Source organism: Halichoerus grypus, chromosome 5 (genome assembly GCF_964656455.1).
Source record: "Halichoerus grypus chromosome 5, mHalGry1.hap1.1, whole genome shotgun sequence".
Taxonomy (NCBI): domain Eukaryota; kingdom Metazoa; phylum Chordata; class Mammalia; order Carnivora; family Phocidae; genus Halichoerus; species Halichoerus grypus.
In genome coordinates, this window is record NC_135716.1 from 96,556,369 (window position 1) to 96,576,725 (window position 20,357).

The following is a 20,357-nucleotide window of genomic DNA, read 5'->3' on the forward strand; positions in this document are numbered from 1 at the left end:
TGGAGCCGCAGAGCAGGGGACGCGGGTCCGAGGGCTGCCTGAGAAAGGGACAGGCTTCCATGAGCCAACATAGCACACGCCTGGGGGCCCCCCCGACTGGGGACAGTTTCCAGGTGCCAGGCCTGCCCCCCTTTCCTCCACTCAGATCCCTGCCCCACATCAGGGGCTCAGAAGCACAGACTGAACGGGGGCCATACCTTCTAGACTAGAAACTGGGACACTCATTGGCGTAAGAAACAATCTGGCAGATGGAGTCTGATTTCAGAATTACCAGCCTTTTTTAGGACACTGCAATCAATGGAGAGAACAATAGGACAAAATATTTAAAATGTATAATATGGTCCCTCTCCATGAATCTCACCACGATGAAGCTCCCAATAGCTCTCACCCCTGCAAAACCCTCTGAGGACAAAGGTCATGTTTCACTCACCAGTGGGACGCAAAGATCTTAGTGTTAGACATTTTGTAAATCTCCAATGGGAGAGAAAGGGAGAAGGCACTTTGACAAGGCCCAGGCCCACGTCCAGGGGATCAGTCCCAGACCTCAGTCCTGGCCCCCCAGCTGTGTGGGAAAGAACAGAGTCCTCCATGTCACCCTCTTGCATCACTCTGCTCAGGTTCTTCCGATGGGACAAGTGACTCTCCAGTGTTCCTCTGCCCTAGCTTGGGGATTCATGCTGAACCCCACCTGGAACCCGTACCCCTCAGAACGAGCTGGGGGGTTCAGAAAAGTCAGGGCAGCTGCAGCCCTGGGGGAGGGGCTGCTTTGGGGGCCGAATGGAGCAGGACTGATGAGCAGCAGGGCAGCGTGGAGGTGACAGGCACAGTGGGGGAGGGGAGGACACCCTTCCAGGATGCCACTTGTAATAGATGGAACTGTCCCTCCAAACTCGATATGCTGAAGCCCAGTCCCCAGTGGGACTACATTTGGAGATGCGCCTTTAAAGAGATAGCTAAGGTTAAGTGAGGTCATAAGGGTGGGGCCCTGATCCAAGACGACTGGTGTCCTTATGAGAAGAGGAAGAGCCGTGAGGGGGGTGTGTGTACAGAAGGCAGCCCTCTGAAGCCACGGATCGAGGCCTCAGGAGAAACCAACCCCACCAGCACCTTGATCTCAGGACTTCCAGCCTCCAGAACCTGAGAAACAAATGTCTATTGTTTAAGCTGCCCAGTTGGTGGTGATCTGTTGTAGGACACCACACCAGGTCACAAGGTGGTCAGAGAGCACAAGGGGTCGGGGAGACACAGGCTCAAGTGCCTGGTGACCTTTGCCAGGGAGCCCCCCATGGGCAGCATGGGCTTACATCAGTCCCTGGGATCCAGTCCAAACCTCTAGTCCAACTGCCACCAAGTGAGTAGAACATCTACAGGGCGCCTGCCCCAGCCTGCTCATCGGTCCATCTGACTGACTCTCAGGCCAAAGGCAATGGTTTCTCGGGTTCCAACTGGCTTATGTCTCCCGGAGTGGCCTGTGGCCACGCCCTGGGCATGTGCAGACTCAGAAAAGTGCCTGGGGATTCTCCACTCTTTGCACATGATCCAAACCCAGCAGGGCCATAGCCCAGGTACCAGAGCTCTGGCCCCCACATCGCTTCAGTGTGGGGCCGCCTGCCTCACTGTCTCAGGAGCTGAGGCCGAGAGACTGGCCCCCAAGGCGACTCAGGGAGTCCCAGGGGCACTTCATTGTTAATGAATGATGCTCTTGGATGAGAAATGCCCCCCCGGGGAGCTGATGCGGGAACTGTGGCTGAGATTTGGCACTCCCCCGGGAGGGCCAGGCTTATAGAAATTCCCAGGCAACAGTTCAAAGCTGCAGAAAGTATGGAAGATATGGCTGGTCCCTGCCCAGGACCCTCCCCAACACAGGAGCAGCCTCTCTGGAGGCTCCTTGTTCCCTCTCAGACGTCCTAAAAATAAAGTTCTAAGGACACAGTTATTCTGGTCTCAATGCTAAACAGAGCCTTGGGAAAGAAAGGGGCTCTCAGGTTTCATGGCTGGGGCCAGAGGACAGGGCAAGAACAAAAGGTGTGGGGAGCTCAACACCTATAGATGGAACTTCAGAGTCGTGCAGAGGAGACCAAGGCCACCAGCCCAGAGGAGGTGGCCAGGGCCATGAGCAGTCCTCCAAAAGGACCAGCCAGAGCGGGGAGACAACTTTGGGCTGCATCTCATCTAGCCCTAGCCCCAGCCCTGAGGATCAAGGGAGTGTCTAGCTCAGCGGACCCTGCCTGCTGCCCAGGCTCCCCGGAGCTCTAACTCCTCTGGGTGAAGGCCAGTCCTAACCCCCGGGAAGGGCCAATGCCGTCCCCAAGCCCCTCTGCACACACAGCAGCCACATCCTCGCCTGGCCAGCTCTAGCTCAAAATGTAATCCTGGGATTACAGATGATCCAGAAAGATCGGAGCGGGAGGATACCCGAAAACAGAGAAGGGGAAGGCTAGCCAGCGAGGGGTTTGAGGGCAGGGACCATGCCCCCTGTGTCTGTGCCTCCTGCAGAAGCTGACATTGTGCCCTGGACTTAGTAGTAAATTCTGTGATTTTGTTGGGCATTGCGGGGCCCCACCCTCACCCCGACCTCCTGCAAAGTGGCCTAGGATGGAAAGAATGTTGCAAAACTATGAAGAGGTACAAAGCTGGCATTTGAAATTAGCTCACTAGAGGGCGCTCCAGGACAAGAGCTGAGTCTGGGCAGCCCTCACCCTGTGTAGTTTAGAAAGGACAATTTGGAGTTTGTTTATTCATTCAACACATATCCACTGAACAATTACGCTGTGTCAAACACTAAGTGCTATGAAGGATTCAGAAGGATCGAGATGTGACCCCTGCCCTCAAAGGGTTATCTCAGAAAGGTAAGAGGTGTAAGCAAATAATAATGTATCCGTATTTATCTACTGGTAACTTCTGTTTGTTAAGTGTTGATCAGTCTTCACACGCTGTTCCTTCTATCTATAATGCTTATCCCTCTTTCATACCGGCATGCCTTACCCCCTCTTGCATGTCTTTGCTCAAATGTCACCTTCTCGTGAAGCCTGTCTTGCCCACCTCATTTTAAAGCCTATGCTGTTCTCAAGCATTCATGAACCCTCTCTACTTTCTCCCATGGTAGCCAAAACCATCCCACACCCTACACAGTGAACACATGTACTATCTCCATCGTCCGTGTCCCCGCAGAGCTCCGTGAGAGTGGAGGCTTCTATCTGTCGTGTTTATTGAGGGACACGGTGCAGAGGACAATATTTCATACACGGTACATATTCAAAAACTATTTTTTAATAAATAAGACAGGTGACAATTCTAAGTAGCCCCCAGTAAACCGAGCAGCCAGGGGTCAGTCAGCAGGTCTTGCCGAGATTTGGAGGGTCTGGGTGAGGTGGGCATCACATGCAGTAGAGGTCTTCTCAGAGGTGGTGACGTTTAAGCCGGTCTTGAAGGAGAAGGTGCAGTTCCCAGGTTGGAGACAGTGGATAGGGCTTCTAGCAAAGGGAATGACCTATGCAAAGGCCCAGAGGCCAGGCCTGCAGGGTGCTAGGTAGGGCCGGGCAGAAGGTCAGACCCTGCTGTTCTCAGCTGGAAGCTGCAGCATGCCCTGGGGGGGGGGGGGAGACAGAGGACAGGGGGAGCAGCCTCAGCCATGCCCTTCTGCGTGCCCCGGGCCGCTGTCCCTCAGCCCACATCCCCATGGCCCACCTCCAGCTCTGGGAGTGGGTCTTGCTTGCCTGTCTTGCTGCCTCGGGCTTCCTGACAAGGGGCAACCTCTACCACTCTCGGTTCAGTTATATCCTCCCTTCTGCTGCCGCCAGCAAGAAACCAACTGCACAGCTCAGAAAACAATCCATCATTTTGTCATAACATTTCCATTTCAAAGACTTCCTTTCCAAGCTTCTCTCTGGCCAAAGCTTCCTCTCATTAGCATGAGAGGAACCGGCAGGCAGTTGAGTGACAAGGGGGAGGCGGGGGAGAGAGGGACAGGAAACCCGTCTGGGGCTGAGGCCTCTCTCTGCCTGCGTGTGTGTGGGGGGGGGTGGCAAGGAGGGGCGCTGGGCTGGCACGCGCACCTGAGGGGGTGCATGCGCGTGTGTGTGCACGCACATGTGCACGCTCATGGCTTTGTGAACTTGTGTTTCTCAGCACTCACGGTGCACACTACCCGGTCATAGATTCACCTGCTCACGTCACAAAGCACAAGCCACCCTTGGGCGCCTGCTCAGCCTCCAGGGCGTGCCAGGACTGCCCACCCCCGCCGGGGTGCTGAGGATCCAGAGAGGTGAGACGCCTGTGCGGCCCATCAGGGACCCGGGCAGAGACCCGTGTGTAAGTGAATAGTGACAACAGGAGGAGTCGGTTGTAAAGATCCCTGCGAAGCAATTAGGAAGCCGGGAGAGAAGTCTGGCCGAGAGGGCTGTCACCTCAGGGGACGCATAAGCTGATCTTGAAGGATGAGGAGCAATTCACAGGTCAGGGAGAATGGAGAGAATAACGGGACAAGGGAGCGGCAGGCACAAAGGCCCGGAGGCCGGCGCTGCAGGGGGTTAGGTGTGGCTGCAGAGGCAGCGGACAGCCGGTCAGGGTCCTGCAGGGACAGGAGCAGCGACTGAGGCTTTCTCAGCCGTGGCGTCCCTACCCCGGCTCTCACAGGTAGACAGTGCAGGTGGGAGAGTGGGAAGGATCAGCCCGGTCCTGCAGGAACCCGCGCCCAGCATCACAGCTCCCCACTGGCCTCGGGGTTGCCCCTCTTCACAAGCAAATAGCGGATGTGCTGACAGCCCTTCCAAGGCCCCTTCCTCACTTGGCAGACCCCCCAGAGAGCCGGGCCTGGTGCAGAGCCCAGTGTGCTCCCCCAGAACCTTAAAACCCTGGAGCCTGCTGGGCTGCCTTCTCTCCCCCTCATTATCCTCCCACACTGGCTGAGCCGTTCCCCAGGAACAGCAAAGAATGGGGAGTGTTCTAGGCTTTGCACCAGGGGGAGGATGCAGAGCAGGCCTAAATGTGGGGCGTGGTGCATGGCTGGAAGGATCCAAGGGGGAGACCAGCAGCACGCAGCGCCACTCTTGAGGACCTCACTGATTGAATCATTGGTTCATTCCCTCGTTCATTCAGTAATCCTCAATGAGGGCATTCCGTGAATTAGGGACCCAAGATATCAAAATGAGAGGTGCAGTGTGTGTCCTCAGGGAGCCCACAGTCAGTGAGGGACACAGACAGGAAACAAATGTTAGAACGCTGAGCACTATGCTAAGGAGAGCACTGGGCAGAGGGGGCCTGGGGGAGGGCCCCAAACCCAGCCTGATCGGGAGCATCCTGGAGAGATTTGCGCCCAGCTGAGGTTCAAAGGACAAGCAAAAGCTGGTCAAAGGGGTGGGGGGGTGTGGAGAACATTGCAGGCAGGGCATCCTCTGCAGCCAGGAGACATCCCGGGAGGGCCTGCTTCCACTGTCTGGTCACTACCTGCTCAGGACAGGGACTGCCACTGGGGTCAGGTGGGCCGGGGGCTGCAGTGGAGGGCCATTCGGTCCCAGCTTCCCGTTTATGAAAGTCATCATGTACAGACCTTCTGGAAGTTTGGATGTTTAAAATGCAATTTGCTAAGTGTAAACCATTGAAATATGACACAATTTTTTTTGTGAGCTTGTTCGGCATTTTTTTTAATCTACAAGAAGCCTAAAAATAATGAGAGTGGCCCAGTTCTGTCTCATTCTTGGCAAACAGGCAGTATTGGTCTTGGATAAGAAAAGTGAGGCTTAGAGAAGTCTCTCAAAGCCAGAACTTACTCCTTGGCACCATGCTGTCCTCCCTGACCGTGTAAGACTCAAGCACCAAGGCCTACCCTCTATCCTTAAAGTCCTGGAACCTTCTCCTGTAGTCTCTGCCCCAACCCACCCCAGGCTCCTCAGTTCACCTGAGCTCTTCCTCCTCTATGTACTCCCACCCCCCACAGCCCAACCCTGCTCCTTCCCAGCTAGAGGCCCCTGGGTGCTCAGCCACAGACCCAGGTAGGCACTGCCCTGCATCCCTCATCTTGTCTGTCTTTGCATACAGCTGAGAAAGACCCCAAGAGATGCCCCCAGGGGAGCCTCTTAACAGGACCCCATCAGCAGCTCCCGCTGGAAGCCCCCCGCCCCCCACTCCTCTTCCTAAAGAACAGTCTCCTTTGTCAAGTGTCATGGCCAGATCTGTAGCTTCCATCTGGTTCTCTGAGACTGCTGCATGCATGACTCCCCTGCTCCCCAGCTGTTTGCAGGGCAAGTGTGGTCAGGATAAGATGGGGCGGAGACTAGATATGAACCTGGCCCCAGCCCCCTTTCCAAGCCGTCTGAGAGTCCAGCCACTATAAAGGTGTGACTTGAAGCCCAATCACAAAATTGGGGGCCCGACTGGCTGTGGTTTAGAAAACAGAAGCCTGTCGGGAGACTGCCAAGAGAAGGGGCACAAAGAAAAAGGAAGGAGGGTCAAGGGAGCAAATGTGTGCAGCTCAGCCGAGAACTGTCCAGGGAGCCCACCAAGGGGGCTCTGAGCACTGAAATCCCCCCCAGGAAGCTTGTCTGCCTGACCCCCATGGGGCCTCAGGGTAACGTAACTGGGAAAACCCCTTAAACCCACCTGGATCCCTCTGTTCTAACCCTCTGGTCTGCATTTCCCATGTGGCCTCTCCCCTCCTGAAAGGAGTTGCAGGAACCTCAGAGCAGGAGTGATCCGTCCACTGACAGCTGTGGACTAGGGGGTCCTTGCTGAGAACTAAAGGTGCTCACTAAGTACTAGGGGTCCTTACTGAGCACTAGGGGTCCTCTCTGAGAGCCAGGGGTCCCCCCAGAGCACTAGGGAGTCTTCACTGAGCACTAGGGTCCTCTTTGAGAGCTAGGGGTCCTTACTGAGCGCTAGGGTCCTCTTTGAGAGCTAGGGGTCCTTACTGAGCACTAGGGGTCCTCTCTGAGAGCTAGGGGTCCCTCCTGAGCACTAGGGGGGTCTGGACTGAGCACTAGGGTCCTCTTTGAGAGCTAGGGGTCCTTACTGAGCGCTAGGGTCCTCTTTGAGAGCTAGGCGTCCTTACTGAGCACTAGGGGTCCTCTCTGAGAGCTAGGGGTCCCCCCTGAGCACTAGGGAGTCTTCACTGAGCACTAGGGTCCCCTCTGAGAGCTAGGGGTCCTTGCTGAGTACTAGAGGGTCTTCACTGAGCACTAGAGGGTCTCCCTTGACTACTAGGGTCCTCACTGAGCACTGGTGTTTATTTTGATTCACAGCCTCCCAGAGCCCTTGCAGGTGGGTCTGCCCCAGCTGCGGAGCCACTCTCCATGTGCTGGTGAGTCAGGGTCAGAGTCCAAGACTGAGGATGGGACTTTCAGCTGTGGTTCTTCCTCATTAATGGCAACCTCAGGACCCTCAGACCTTCCTAGGTGCCTTCTGCCTATTCCACTGTGTTCTCTAAAATGCCCTGAAGCCCTTTTCTTAACAGACCTAGAGCTTGCCTCTCCCTGGGCCAGTGTTCTCTACGCAGCCCCACACCCAAGCCCTTGATCCCCAGGTAGAAGCGTCACCCTGCAAAGGTCTCTCCTATTGTACCCTTTCCCCAGAAAGACCGAGTGGGAGAACACAAAGGCAAGACAGGTCTTGATTTTACCTGACCTAAGCTTGAAGTGGCCAAATCTCTTGTGAAAGTTTCCACCCACCAACAGTGTCCCCAACCCTCCCCCACCCATGTAGCCCCAATGCCGCCGGACACCACATGATGCCACGGCCCCACCCCCATAACGGCGCAGGGCTCCGGCCGCACAGAAGCCACACTTTGCAGAGGTATGGTATTTATTGAACCATGCGCCTGAAAACCTGATCTGTATGTGTACATGTGCGTGTGTGTGCACGCACACGTGTTTGGGGCATGCGTGCGTGGTCCGTGCTCTGCAGTGCCATCAGATGGCCTTGGCCAGCCCCAAGCGGTTGTTGACCCTGTCAAAGACGCTGTAATACTCGCGGATGAAGACATCCCCCAGGATCCACAGCTGGGAATCCCCTTCACCCTGGAAGCCACTGGTGCAGAAGCCCATATCCTGGGAAAGGCAAGGCTGAGATGAAGCTGGGCCCAAGCCCGGTCACCGTGTCTGTAGGTGGCCCCCCCTCCCCCCACCAAACCCCACAGTCCCTCTCCCAGCTAGCATTTCTTTTCATATCCTTGAAATCACCTTCCGAGGGAAGCAGACAAGTATCAGATTCATCCCACTCAACAGATGAAGAAATTGATATTCAGAAAATCAAGTGACTTAATGCAGGAGAACTCGGTGGGGTCCCCTCACCCCATTCCCCCTTACTTGTCCTCTCCAGCACCCTCCATCCTCTTCATCACCTACTGCCCTGCTGACCAGCCACACCAGGCCTGGAGGCCCGAGGCCTTACCAGTTGTGTGAATTCAGGGCTAGGTCAAAGCTGAGGCCAGTGGGTCAGGTGGGTCCCCACAAAGCCCAGGCTACCTACGAAAGTCCTAGACAACGCTCCAGGCTCCTGGGCTTAGAAGCTAGAGCAGTAGATGGAGGTTCCCACAGAGGCTGCGGTCCTGCCTACCCCACCCTCCCTCAGGTTGCCAGGCTCTGTACTTTCTGTTTGACCCATTTCTCCCAGGATGAGGCTGTATTGGCCACAGACGAGGCCCGAGGACAGCAGGGCCCCACTCAGAAAGGCCAGTTTGTCTAGATGCACCTCCTGCATTCTCCCACTTTACAACTGGCTGACCTGCCAGGAGAGAGGAGGGGGCCTAGGTGAACCCAGGCTTCCTCTCCTGAGAACTCCTACCGTGCTGGTATAGGCGGAGGAGGGCAGTGGGTACTTTTGGCCGTGGATCTCAAAGACCACCTCAGGCATGCTGCTCAGGCTCCCGCAGTTGATGTTAAACTAAAGACCAGAAGAAAGTCATCTTAGATGGGCAATGGATCTGATCGAGCTCCATGAGGCAGAGAAGGGCAGGACCCCCTCCTCTGCACTGGAGTCAAGTGCGGGGGAGGGGGGGCGGATGTCTGCCCACGCAGAGGACTCTAGGGAGGCCCTGAGGCCTCAAAAGAGTTACATTGAGTGGGACCTGCTGTCAGCCAACACAGGAACAGACCCCAGCTTGAGACAAAGGGGGATTGGCCTCCATGTTTCCCCTCCAGGCTCAGCCAGAGCTCCCCCAGGACCCTGGGAACCCTTAGGAGTCAGGGAGGAAGCAAGGAGACCCGTGGGTAGATGAGGAACAAGGGGGTACAGCCGAGCTCAGTGAGTCAGGGATGCACCATCCTCCTGGGGGACAGGAAGCCAGACCTCGGCCTCTGCATGAGATGGAAGAGCTCCCACAGCCATGGTGGGCCAAGCTGGAAGACCACGGCGGAGGCCTCCTGAGACATCCCAGCCCCTCCAGGGAAATGGGCCTGGCCTCACCTCGCCATATTGGTCCTTTGTGGCTCCAATGGCTGTCTGGATGTTGAGGATGTCACTGCTGGGCCCGACCAGCATGGAGGTGCCTGTGTCCAGGATGGCCTGACAGCCACCATCACAGGCCACCACCACGCCATTGACAGTAACCCTGCAGAGTGGAAAAAGGACAGCCTCGCAGTGCGTCCAGCATCCGGCACGCCCTCCTTGGCCCCTCCCATCCTCCCCTGCCAGGATCCTCAGGCAGGGAGGAAGCCCAAGCTTAAGACTCTCTGCCTCTTGGGGCACCGGGGTGGCTCAGTCATTAAGCGTCTGCCTTCAGCTCAGGTCATGATCCCAGGGTCCTGGGATCGAGCCCCATATCGGGCTCCCTCCTCCGCGGGAGGCCTGCTTCTCCCTCTCCCACTCCCCCTGCTTGTGTTCCTTCTCTCTCTTTGTCTCTCTCTGTCAAATAAATAAATAAAATCTTAAAAAAAAAAAAAAAAGACTCTCTGCCTCTCCCCAACCCTCAAATAAATAAATAAATCTTCTTTTAAAAAACCAGCGGAGTCATGTGATTAAGGGATGGAATGAGTACCACACTAGTTGCCTAAAGGTCTGGTTTCAGGCTTCCTCCCTGCCAGTCACTTGCTGCAAGCCTTGTGCAAATTACCAACCTTCCTGACCTCGGGCTTCTCATCCACAAAACGGGTACCTTAACAACCCCTTCCTTGACTTCCTCCAGGGATGGTCGTGAGGTTCAGACTTGATGTTAGTAAATTATAAAATGAGGATACTAGGGTGGCACCCACCTCCTAGGGTTTTAGTGAGGAATGAACGAGACAGTCCTGTTATCCCTCAGCCCAATGCCTAGCAGGTAGTAAGGGCTCAGGAAGGGCAGGGCTCTTATTAATAAAGTAGCGGGGAACATCAGCATTCTTGCTGACAAAGCTCACTGGCCTTGCAAGGGTCCAGTTCAGAATCTGATGTGATGGGCTTAGGAGCTCCTGTGTTGCGGCCCTTCTCGGAGCCTCGCGGGCTGATCCCCAGGCCCTGGCGTCCCCACACCTGGAGGCGGGCCTGTGGCTGGGGCCCAGGGCTGCCGCTCACTCACCTGTCCACGGTGAACTGCCAGTATTCTTGCACGGTCACGGGCACCCAGTGCAGGGAGCCTGTGTAGTAGGACGGGTCAATGGCTCCCAGCGTGAGCATGCTCCCCTGGCCATTCCTGAAACCATGGAAAGGCGAGTAGTGGCACTCGGACACCCTGGCTGGGTGCAGCCCCACACGGAGGGGGGCAGATGCCATTGAGACCGGGCCCCACCACCCTCCCTGCCCTCAACCCCCACCTCCACCCCGCAGGCTTCAAGTGAGCTCTCCCGGCCTCCCTGCTCTTCAGGGCTTTTCCCTGATAACAGCGTCCTCTCTCTGAGCTCTGCAGCCCCCAGGCTGAGGCAGAACCTGCAGCCTGGGCGGACGCAGGAAGTAACCATCACACAGTTCACATGAGCACCAGGCTCGGCTGGGGCCAACCACAGCTGTCGCCCTGTGCCCACCCCCCTGTCCCCAGCCCTTTGGCTTCAAGTAGGAGAGAAGGTCTTCAACCAGGTCCCACAGACTTTGGATTAAAACTGCCCCCCTCCACCCCTCTGTTCCTTCTGGGGCTTTCCTCGCGGCCAAGAAGCATGGGTCACCTGCTCCCACTCTGCAGTTTTTAGTTCCTAGACCGCAGCAAGCTCTGTCTCACCCCCCGGGCTCTAGCACATGCTGTCCCCACTGCCTGAAGCATGCTGTCCTCTGTCTCACCTGGAGAGCTCCCCCTCGTGCCTCAGAGAAGCTTCCCCTGCCCACCCTGCGCATGCACCTCCATCCAACTGGGCTTTCCTCAGTGCTAAGGTTTCCCTGCACCCAGATCTGCCTGCAGTGAGTGCCCTTTTCACAACTGTAAGTGTAATTGTGTGATTGTGTGTTGTCTGCTCCACCTGCTAGAAAGTTAACTCTGTCTTCTTTGCTGATGTATCCCCTTCTTCTGGCAGAGCACCTGCACATAGTAACAGCCCATAAATATTGATGGAGTGAATGAATGCATGAACGCACCAGTGTACCCCTTGCCTGGGTGCCCTTGACCTCAGTGGCCCAGCACCTTCCTTCTCCTGAGTGTGGTGCCCTTCTCCCCATCCTGCCACCCGCCCTTCTGTCCAGCTGAGCTGCACCAGCACGGGGGCAGGAGGACAGAGGAGGGAGCACTGGACTGGGAGTCAGGAGCCCTGGGTTCCACGTGTGACTTAGCCACCAGTTCCCAGGGTGACTGTCCTCCCAGGCCTCAGTTTCCTGCGTAGGGACAGGAGAAGGCTGGACTCCTTTGGAGCCTACTCTGGAAAGTCTGTGAATCTCAGTGACATCAACAGATGATTATGGAGGCCTGGCCACTTTGGAAAAAAAGATGTTAAATGCCCCTAGGCTGAGAGGGGTCAGGCTTCATGTTTTAAATGCCAGAAAGCAATGTCAGATGTTGGTCCCGTGGATTCGGGCTGCAGCAGAGGCTACACTAGGGGCTTTTGGAAAAGTGGTTAAGTCAGCCTGGAAACAAGGAGAGGGTTTGCTTGGATTCTGACCACCACCCTGGAGTTGCAGGCTCCCAGAGGGGTGGACATTCCTCAGCCGACAGACCTTGCCAGGCCATGAAAGTCTGGCTCTGGCTGGGGACAGCTCCTACCTGGACAAATACACAGAGAACAGGTCTTGGGCCACCAGGTGCTTCTGCATGATGTTGTCAAAAACTGGCACTGAGTACTCGGAGGCCAGAGAGGGGTAGGCCAGCCCCAGGATCCCATCGAACTCAGAGTAGGTAAAGACGTCGCCAGGCTCCTGGGTGCTCAGGCCCACAGTCTGCTGGGAGTCCACGATATCGGAGACCTGCAAGAGAAGCCGAGTGTCCTCCACCAGGGGTCAGAGGCAAGAAGATCCCAGGGCAGGCCGGTATCGGGATCAGCCTTGGAGGCCACCCCCCACCCTCCCTCCTCCAGGCAAGGTAGTTGTGTGAGCTTAAGACGAAAAGCCCTCATTCCCCAGCTCTGCGCTGTGTTGTGAGGGAATGATCCTGGAGAGGTCAGGGATGGAGGAATCGAGGGCCCGGTGAAGGGTGCAGACAGCAGTGCTCACGGTGCAGAAGTTGGGGGGTGAGCCCAAAGAAGGGGGTGGGGTGAGGGAGGCTCCAAGGCCCCCTGCCAGCCTGCAGCCTTATCATTAGCTGCACCTGGGGCATCTGCCAGGGAGCAGCTGGGGGCAGCACAACGGACAGAAAGAACATGCACCCACTTTGCATCTAATAGACCTAGCTGTGCGTCCTTGCTCTGTTGAGTGCTGATGGTGTGACCTTGAACAAGCACCTCTCTGAGCCACCACCTGCATCTCAAGGCAATGCTGAGGCCCATATAATACGAATGCTGAACCTGTATGGAGCACTTAGGAAATGTTTGGCCCGTGGACATTAATGGCACTATGCTAAGGAAGCGCTACCTCCAAATCTCCTGTTAATCTGCCCACTTCCTGGAAGGCTGCTGTGCCCACCAGCCCTTTCTGAGCTCACAGGGGCCTCCAGCTTCCACTCTGTCCCCTTATAGCCAAACCATCCTCCACACATACAGCCAAAGTGATCTTTGAAAATGGACGTCCAGTCATGTCACCCCTTGCAACGACCCTCCAGAGGCCCCCAATGGCACTCAGGAGGAACCCTTTGTCCTAGAGTCCCCTCACGTGCTGACCCTGTTTTTCACACCTCATCTCTTGCCTCTGAGCCCTTGACCCACACTTCTTCCCCCACGCCAATCTTCTTTCTCCTCCTCCAGTGCCCCAACTTGTCCTCATTTGCATGTGACCGTGCTGAGGAGGGCCTGACCCCCGTGGCTCTCTCTCCCACCCTCTGCCCAAGGTGGGCAGGTGAAGGCCGCCCAGCACACCACAGCTGAGGCCAGCAGGCTCAGACCAACTCCTTCATGAAGATGTGGGGTTTCCCCCCTGAACTCAGAACCGCAGAAAAGAAAGCAAATGACTCCAGGCCTCAGAGGAAGTAGGACCCCCGGGCAGGGGATTCGCCTTCCCGGGCCCTGTCTGCTGGGACCACCTCAGCCGGTGGCCCTGGGGCCTCCGCTGTCTGGCGCCGACCCCTGGGGAGGCCTGAGCTGGGTGGGCACCTGCCCTGCCAGTGGATGAGGCTGAGGAGAGGGCCGTCAGCAGAGAGGAGCCGTGTCCCTTCGGGCTCAAAGCAAACGAGCCTTCAGCCAGACCCAGGAAGAACTCCAGGAAGATGCCCCAGGGGATGCCGCTTGATTTTTAGTCTTGGATAGTGGGTGAGGAAGGAAAGCAGGAGGCTAATGTGTACTGAGCACTTCTTATGTGCCCACCACTGTGTTGAGTACTTTAGAAGCCAAAAAGCGGCCAAAGGCAGGGGAACCCTTGTCCAGAGGGCACAGATGCTCCCTGACTGAAAGGAGATGCTGCTCCACGGCGCCTGGGCAGGGGACTCGCCTTCCCAGGCGAAGGAGTGAGCGCAAGCCAAGGGCACTGCTCAGAGGGTCGGGGCGTGGGTCTGACACTCAGCTCCCAGCCACCAGCTGTGTGATTCCAGCAAGGGACCAACACCTGGGCGCTTCAGTTTCCTCGTCTGCACAATGGGGTAAAGTACCTTCCTAAGAACTCCGTTTACAGTGAGATCCCACAGGTGACACTGGGGAGCTCGGTGCTGGCACGGGCTCGGGATTCGGAACCAACTATGGCCAGGACAGATGAAAAAGGTTGGGGAAGGTGGAAACTGGGCACGGAGAAGCCTCTCAGGGGGGACTCTGGGGGCTGGCATGGGAAGGAGAGGAGGGAAGGACCAGCCACGGTCCCTACTGCCTAAGATCCCTCCCAGAATCCCTACCCAGCAGGCTCCCCAGGGGCAGGACGCAGAGGGTCTCTCTGCCCCGGCTGGAGGTGCGGCCCACCAGAGCCTGGGTGTCTGCGTGGCAGCCCCACTGGCCCCCAGCCCCACTCACCGTGACGGTGTCAAGGCCCAGGAAGCCCTGCATGCTGCCCGTGCCGTACTGGATGGACAGAGGCTGGTTCAGGTTCTGGAAGGTGGAGGACTTGGCCGGGTTGAAGCGGTGATGGTTTTCTGAAACACAGACCCAGGGTTAGTGAGGCCTGCAGAATCTCGCTGCTGACAGCGCCAGCCAGGGCTGAGACCCTCCCTGGGTCTTGTAAGAATGTGGTCTACATACTAACCATTCTCACTGCAGAAAACAAGCAGCCCACTCTCTCTTGATCCCCCATAGTCTGGTAAAGAAAAATTATCTTTTGCTGCTCCACCCACCTCTCGGAACCCCAGTGTAACCTGTGTGGCTTCCAAACGAAATAAGAAAGAAAAAAGCCATCCTTGTGGTTTCCATAGACTTGTCACTTTTACCAGCTTTGTAACCCTAGGCAAGACTTTTCTTCTCTGAACTTTGCTTCCCCTCTCTGGTAAAGAGGGATAACAAGAGCACCAATCTCCCAGGATTGTTGGAGAAATAAATTATTAACATGTATTAAATTAAATTATTAACATGTATTAAACGTTTACTCATCACTAGCAATAGACCCTGTCACTTTATTCTCCCAGCACCCACTGGCATATCATAGCCCCATTTTATAGAAAGGAGAACTGAAGACCCAGGAGGGTCAGCAGCTTGTCTTGCTTCTTGATAAAGACTAAATAAGTAAATATCAGGGCTCCTGGGTGGCTCAGTAGGTTAAGCATCTGCCTTTGGCTTAGATCATGATCCCAAGTCCTGGGATCGAGTCCCGCATCGGGCTCCCTGCTCAGCGGGGAGTCTGCTTCTCTCTCTGCCTGCCGCTCCCCCAGCTTGTGCTCTCTGTTCTCTCTTGTGCTCTCTCTCAAATAAATAAATAAAATATTTTTAAAATAAATAAATAGCCTAAGCTTCCCTAATTTCCAACTGGTGCTTTATACATCAGACCCGTGATTTGCACACCTTCTCAATCTGTGAGCAGTTGGAAGGGCTGAGCAAGGAGATGGGGCGCAACCAGGAGGCTGGGAATGTCGAAGCAAGCTCTCCTATACCCACGTTCTCCCCAGCACGCTGCAACTCAAGAGTGGTGGCCAGAATCTAAGCAAACCCTCTCCTTGTTTCCAAGCTGACCCAACCTCTTGTCCAAAAGCCTCCAGCGTAGCTTCTGATGCAGCCCGAATCCACGAGACCAACATCTGACATTGCTTTCTGACGTTTAAAACATGAAGCCTGACCCCATCTCTGCCTAGCGGCATATAACATCTTTTTTTCCAAAGTGGCCAGGCCTCCATAATCATCTGTTGATGTCACTGAGATTCACAGACTTGCAGAGTAGGCTCCAAAGGAGTCCAGCCTTCTCCTTTCACTACGCAGGGCTGACAGTGGCCCTGGGGTCTAAGCCTGGAGGGGCAGGCCGGAAAGGGAGATCACTCACGGCAAGCATAACTCTTGCAGTAGACAGAGGGCACCCAGAGGTCCGAGGAGCCGGTGTCAAACACCACAGTGAATTCCTGGGGTGGGGTCCCGATGTAGATCTTCCCAAAGTACTGACACTGGGGACAGATAGCACGGGGTCAGGGGTGGGGAGTACAGCATAGGGATAAGGGTCAATGCTTGGCATGGAGAAAAGGGGAAGAGGGGGAAATGAGGATCACTGGGGAGGGTTCTCCATCTCCAGTGACCACACTGGGCTCCCCCCCACCGCCCACCCAGCTGTGCTGGCCTGCCCCTCCCACAAGCCCTACAACCACCGCTGGAATCAGACCCAGAAGCAAACATTAGATCAAAACATCAGCCCTTCCCGGTAGGAAGACTGGGCCCTGCCTACCAGGGCCAGGGACATAGAGATAGGACACCAGCGAGGTACGGACCCCAGATCCCGACCCAAGCTGTCCCTGCCACCCCTCCTGGCCAGCCTCCCCATGTGTCAGAACTTAGGTCGGGGCAGGGGTGAGCATGACCTAGATAAGGCAACGAGAACACAGGAAAGACAAGGCAGGCTGTTTATTGCCAAGAGTGACAGATGAGGGAGAGACAGGCTCCAGGAAGGAAGAGGACACCAGGGGCGGCTATAGATGGGCACCAGAGCCCCATCCCTGCTGAGTCCAGACTAAGACATGGGTCCTCTGGGCTGGGAGAGACAGGCATGGGGGTGCACCTGGGAGCAAATTACGTGCCCCCGAGGGATGTTGTCTGCTGGCTTGAGCTCAGACCCTCCTGGCCGTGACCTTCAGAGCCTCGCCTTTGCCGGGTCTGCTGGCCCCGTGCGGAGCTGACTGAGGGGCGGGGGGACAGCCTCCACAGCCCGTGGGGCTCCATGATTCCTAGAAGGGAGGAAAGAGGCAGGGGCCGGGAGGGAGCATCCATCACACTCTATGTGAGAAGCATTATTGGAAGGGGGGCAGAGCCACTTACGTCCAGGTAGTTGGTCAAGGGCTCGCTGGCCACCTTCTCCAAGTTGGAGTACTTCTTGCTGAAGGAATACGGGTATGTCTTCAGAAAGTCCTCCAGGAGCCCACGCTCCTTCAGGGCCTTTCTCAGCGACTTGCCTTTGTGCAGAGGGACCCTGAGGAGACAGGGAACAATTCGTGATGCCGGTGGGCATCTCCTCAGGGCTGCCCCGCCTCAGAGAATTGCCCAGACTCTGGGCTCTGTAAGCTCTGCCCTCACATTTTTTTAAACATAACTCAAAGGAAAAATTAGATTTTACATCAGTTCACAATTCAGTGCCTACCCTTACTAAACACGATGCGCTCTGATGTTCCCTATTCCTTTCTCTTTTCTTAATGCTGGTGGAGACTCAATATATGTATTTTATAGCCTGCTAATAAGTTTCGCAACTCCGAGGTTTGAGAGACACAGTATCATTCGTTCAGTCTCCAAACTCTTGCTGCCTGCCTACCATGTGCCAGGCATTGTACTGGGCTCAGGACTGCAGCCTCTGCTGTCTGGGAGCAGGCTGTCTGGAGAGGAAATGATGTCCCCCACACTCTGCTAAATGCTGTAAAAATGCTCCCTCCCTTGCGACCCCTGTGATTGGCTCTCTGGGTAGCCTGAAGTGTGTGGAAATTCTTCAGAGTTTCAGTACAGAGTGTGGTCCTCAGGGAGCTTCTGATAGAGTTTAGGAGTTGGATGATGGAAGCAAATCAACAGAAGAGCATCGAGAGGGAGAGAACAGCAGAAAGGTTCTAGACCCTGCTCTGTAGGCTGTGGCCCCTGGGGTAGCCTCCCCCGCCCCCCCCCCAAGGCCCTCTGAGCTTCAGCTCTGTCTCTGCAAAATGGGCGACCTCCTTCCTTTCCAGCCTCTCTCCAGCCCTGCCTTTGACCAACAGAGTAGCTTCACCTCTCTGGTTCCTAGTTTCCCCTCCTCTAGGTTGAAGGAATGTAGGCTGATGATCCTGGTGTCCCTCCAGTTCTAAGGGCCATGTGGTCCTCCTCTGCGGGGCTGATTTAAGGACAAGCAGAGACCACAGCTATGAAAGTCCTTTGAGAGTAATAAAATGGCAGGAGTTCTAAGACCCTCAGAGAAAATGGGTTTTCTCGTGTTGTTCACATGCCAAACAGATCCCATATGGAACAGCCCTGTATGTGAATTATGGTCTCTCCTCTGGTGCCTCCCTTCCCCAGCCCTCAAGTGTGGCTTCAGCCAGGACCCAACAGAAATAAAAGGTCCTTGAGACATTTCTCAGCCTTTGTCTCGGATGATAGAAAAGGAAGGAGGCTCCGGGGCCCAATCCTTCAGCTGCCCTTTCCTGTGTCCTCATCTCCAGGTCCCCAAAGCGTTCTGCTTGCTGGCCTCCTGCTCCCACTCAGCTCAGGACCCACTCGTGGAATGCCTGGTGACCCCCATAGCAGCAGCTTCTTCTCCGCTGAGCTGCTGTGTCCAGTATGAGGCCCCAGAGAGCCTCCCTCAGAGGGGCGCCGACAGCCCACTGCCCCACGCCGAGAACCAGGAGGCTCCAACCACGTGGAAACCTCCATCCCCCCAGGGCTGCCCCCCTGCACTGAGATCACCCAATGCCTGGTTAGAAAGAACTTCACTTTCAAGACACAAGGAGCTCTGACTGGTCAAAGGTACCCTGGGTCCTTTTCAGGGATCCAGTTTCCCAGGGATGGATTCAGGTTACCCCAGGCTCATGGCTTGATGGGGCTCGAGCCTGGGAACTGGAGATAGTGTGATGTTGTGGCAAGAGCTAAGTCCACTTGGGACCAAGTCCTAGCTCTTCCATTATGAACCATGTGGCCTTGGGTAGCTCAGGGACCCTCCCCGAGCAACAGCTTCCTCATCTGTAAAATGCAAATAATAATACCTACCTAATCCAGGAGGTTTAGTGGCACCTAGCAGCAAGCAGCTCAAGAAATATCAGTTATGAGGCACCTGGCTGGCTCAGTCGGTAGAGCATGTGACTCGATCTTGGGGTCATGAGTTCGAGCCCCATGTTGGGTATAGAGATGACTTTTTTAAAAAATCATTTCAAACAAAAGTATCAAAAAAAGAAATATCAGTTATTAATTTTGGAGGAAAACTTGGGAATCTCACCCATAGAGGGAACTTTATTTTGTTTAAGAAATGCATACATAGCTCTTATCATGTGCCAGGCACCATTCAAAGCATTTTACAAATACCAACTCATATATTCCTCATAACAACCCTGCAAGATGGATGCTGTCTGTTATCCTGATTTTACAACAGAAGAGGAAATAGGGCACAGGAAGTCAGGTTAGTGATGGAGCTGGGGATCAAATCACAGGCAGTTTGACCCCAGAAGCCATGCCCTTGGTTTCCCAGGCTGCCCATCTGACCCTGTGTTGCTGCTCACCACCCCTGCAGTGGTGGGGGCATACCTTGAGGGAAAGGTTCCAAATGCAAAGGCAAGACTATCCTGGGAACCCGCAGCAGGGCCTCTGAAGATTCCTTGGGGGCAGGGTGGAAGACCACAGGAGAGACCCACCCAGAGCAGGTGCCTGTGACGCCCTCCCCCCTCCAGCCCCGGGCGCCTGACACCCACCTGGAGATCCCACTGCCCTGGGAGAGGGCGAGGACTGCAAGTAGCACCACGAGACACCTCATCCTGGACCGCGGGCTGGCCACTGCTGGAGCCAGTCCCCCTTCCCACAGCCTTTATAGAGAGTACTGGGTCCCCTCTGGCTGCAAGCCCGGGCTGCAGAGATGACCCCCTGACTTCGGGCTGCTCCACAAACACATTAAGATAGTACCCCGAGTACCCAACACCCACCGCGATAAGGGCCCCAGACTCCACCACCGCGGGACTTCAAAGCCAAAGGGTACACGTGCTTGATCTTTAGGCTTGGAAATACCACAGAGGCCTCCCCGACTGATTTCCCCTTCCAGATGGGACTTCTTGAGCTAACACAGATGGGGCCACCGCCAGAAACCCTTCTCATGTTCCCCCTGGTGGTCTGTAAAGAGGTTTCTTAGTGGCAGACCCCTCTCCTGCCCTAGCTGCCTCTCCTCCCTGGGCCTGACTTCACAGGGAGCCCGCAGCCTGCCCTATCCAGGAACCTCCAGCTCAGTGCTCCCGGGCCCACGTTCCAGGGGACACTCCGTCTACTCCTGAGGCAGAGAGTGCTCCTTCAATCTGTCACCCCAGTCTAAGAGAGACGGCAGGCCCAAGACTCCTGCACCGTCTGGCCTGTGTCCCCTGGTTCTATGTTAGAAGGGTGTTGGGAAGATGGGGGGTAGATGCCAGAACCCATTAGCCCCTGGGGGGGCTGTCGAGGGTGAACAGGGAAGGCAGATGTGCATCACACACACAGAGGAAGGAGGACATGGCGCCATGGTCAGATTTTGTCAAGAGGTGAGGCCAAGAGCTGGCACCCTAGTCCCACACATAGGCCTAAGCCGAGCTTCTCAGAAGGATACATGCAGGGCTTTGTGATGAGTAGACGGCCCCCCGAGAGAGAATTAGGGCAGAA

At 55.7% G+C, this 20,357-nt stretch overlaps 1 protein-coding gene across 1 annotated transcript; it reads right to left on the minus strand.

Moving 5' to 3' along the window:
- Positions 1–7,776: 7,776 nt before the first annotated feature.
- Positions 7,777–19,491, minus strand: LOC118525621 (chymosin-like). Its single transcript, XM_036076396.1, has 9 exons — positions 19,430–19,491; positions 16,836–16,986; positions 15,856–15,973; positions 14,406–14,524; positions 12,086–12,285; positions 10,484–10,597; positions 9,397–9,541; positions 8,776–8,874; positions 7,777–8,039 (listed from the first exon to the last, which is right to left on the minus strand). The coding sequence occupies exons 1-9, from the start codon at positions 19,489–19,491 to the stop codon at positions 7,902–7,904; spliced, it is 1,146 nt and encodes a 381-aa protein (XP_035932289.1). The 3' UTR covers positions 7,777–7,901.
- Between the last annotated feature and the right edge of the window lie 866 nt (positions 19,492–20,357).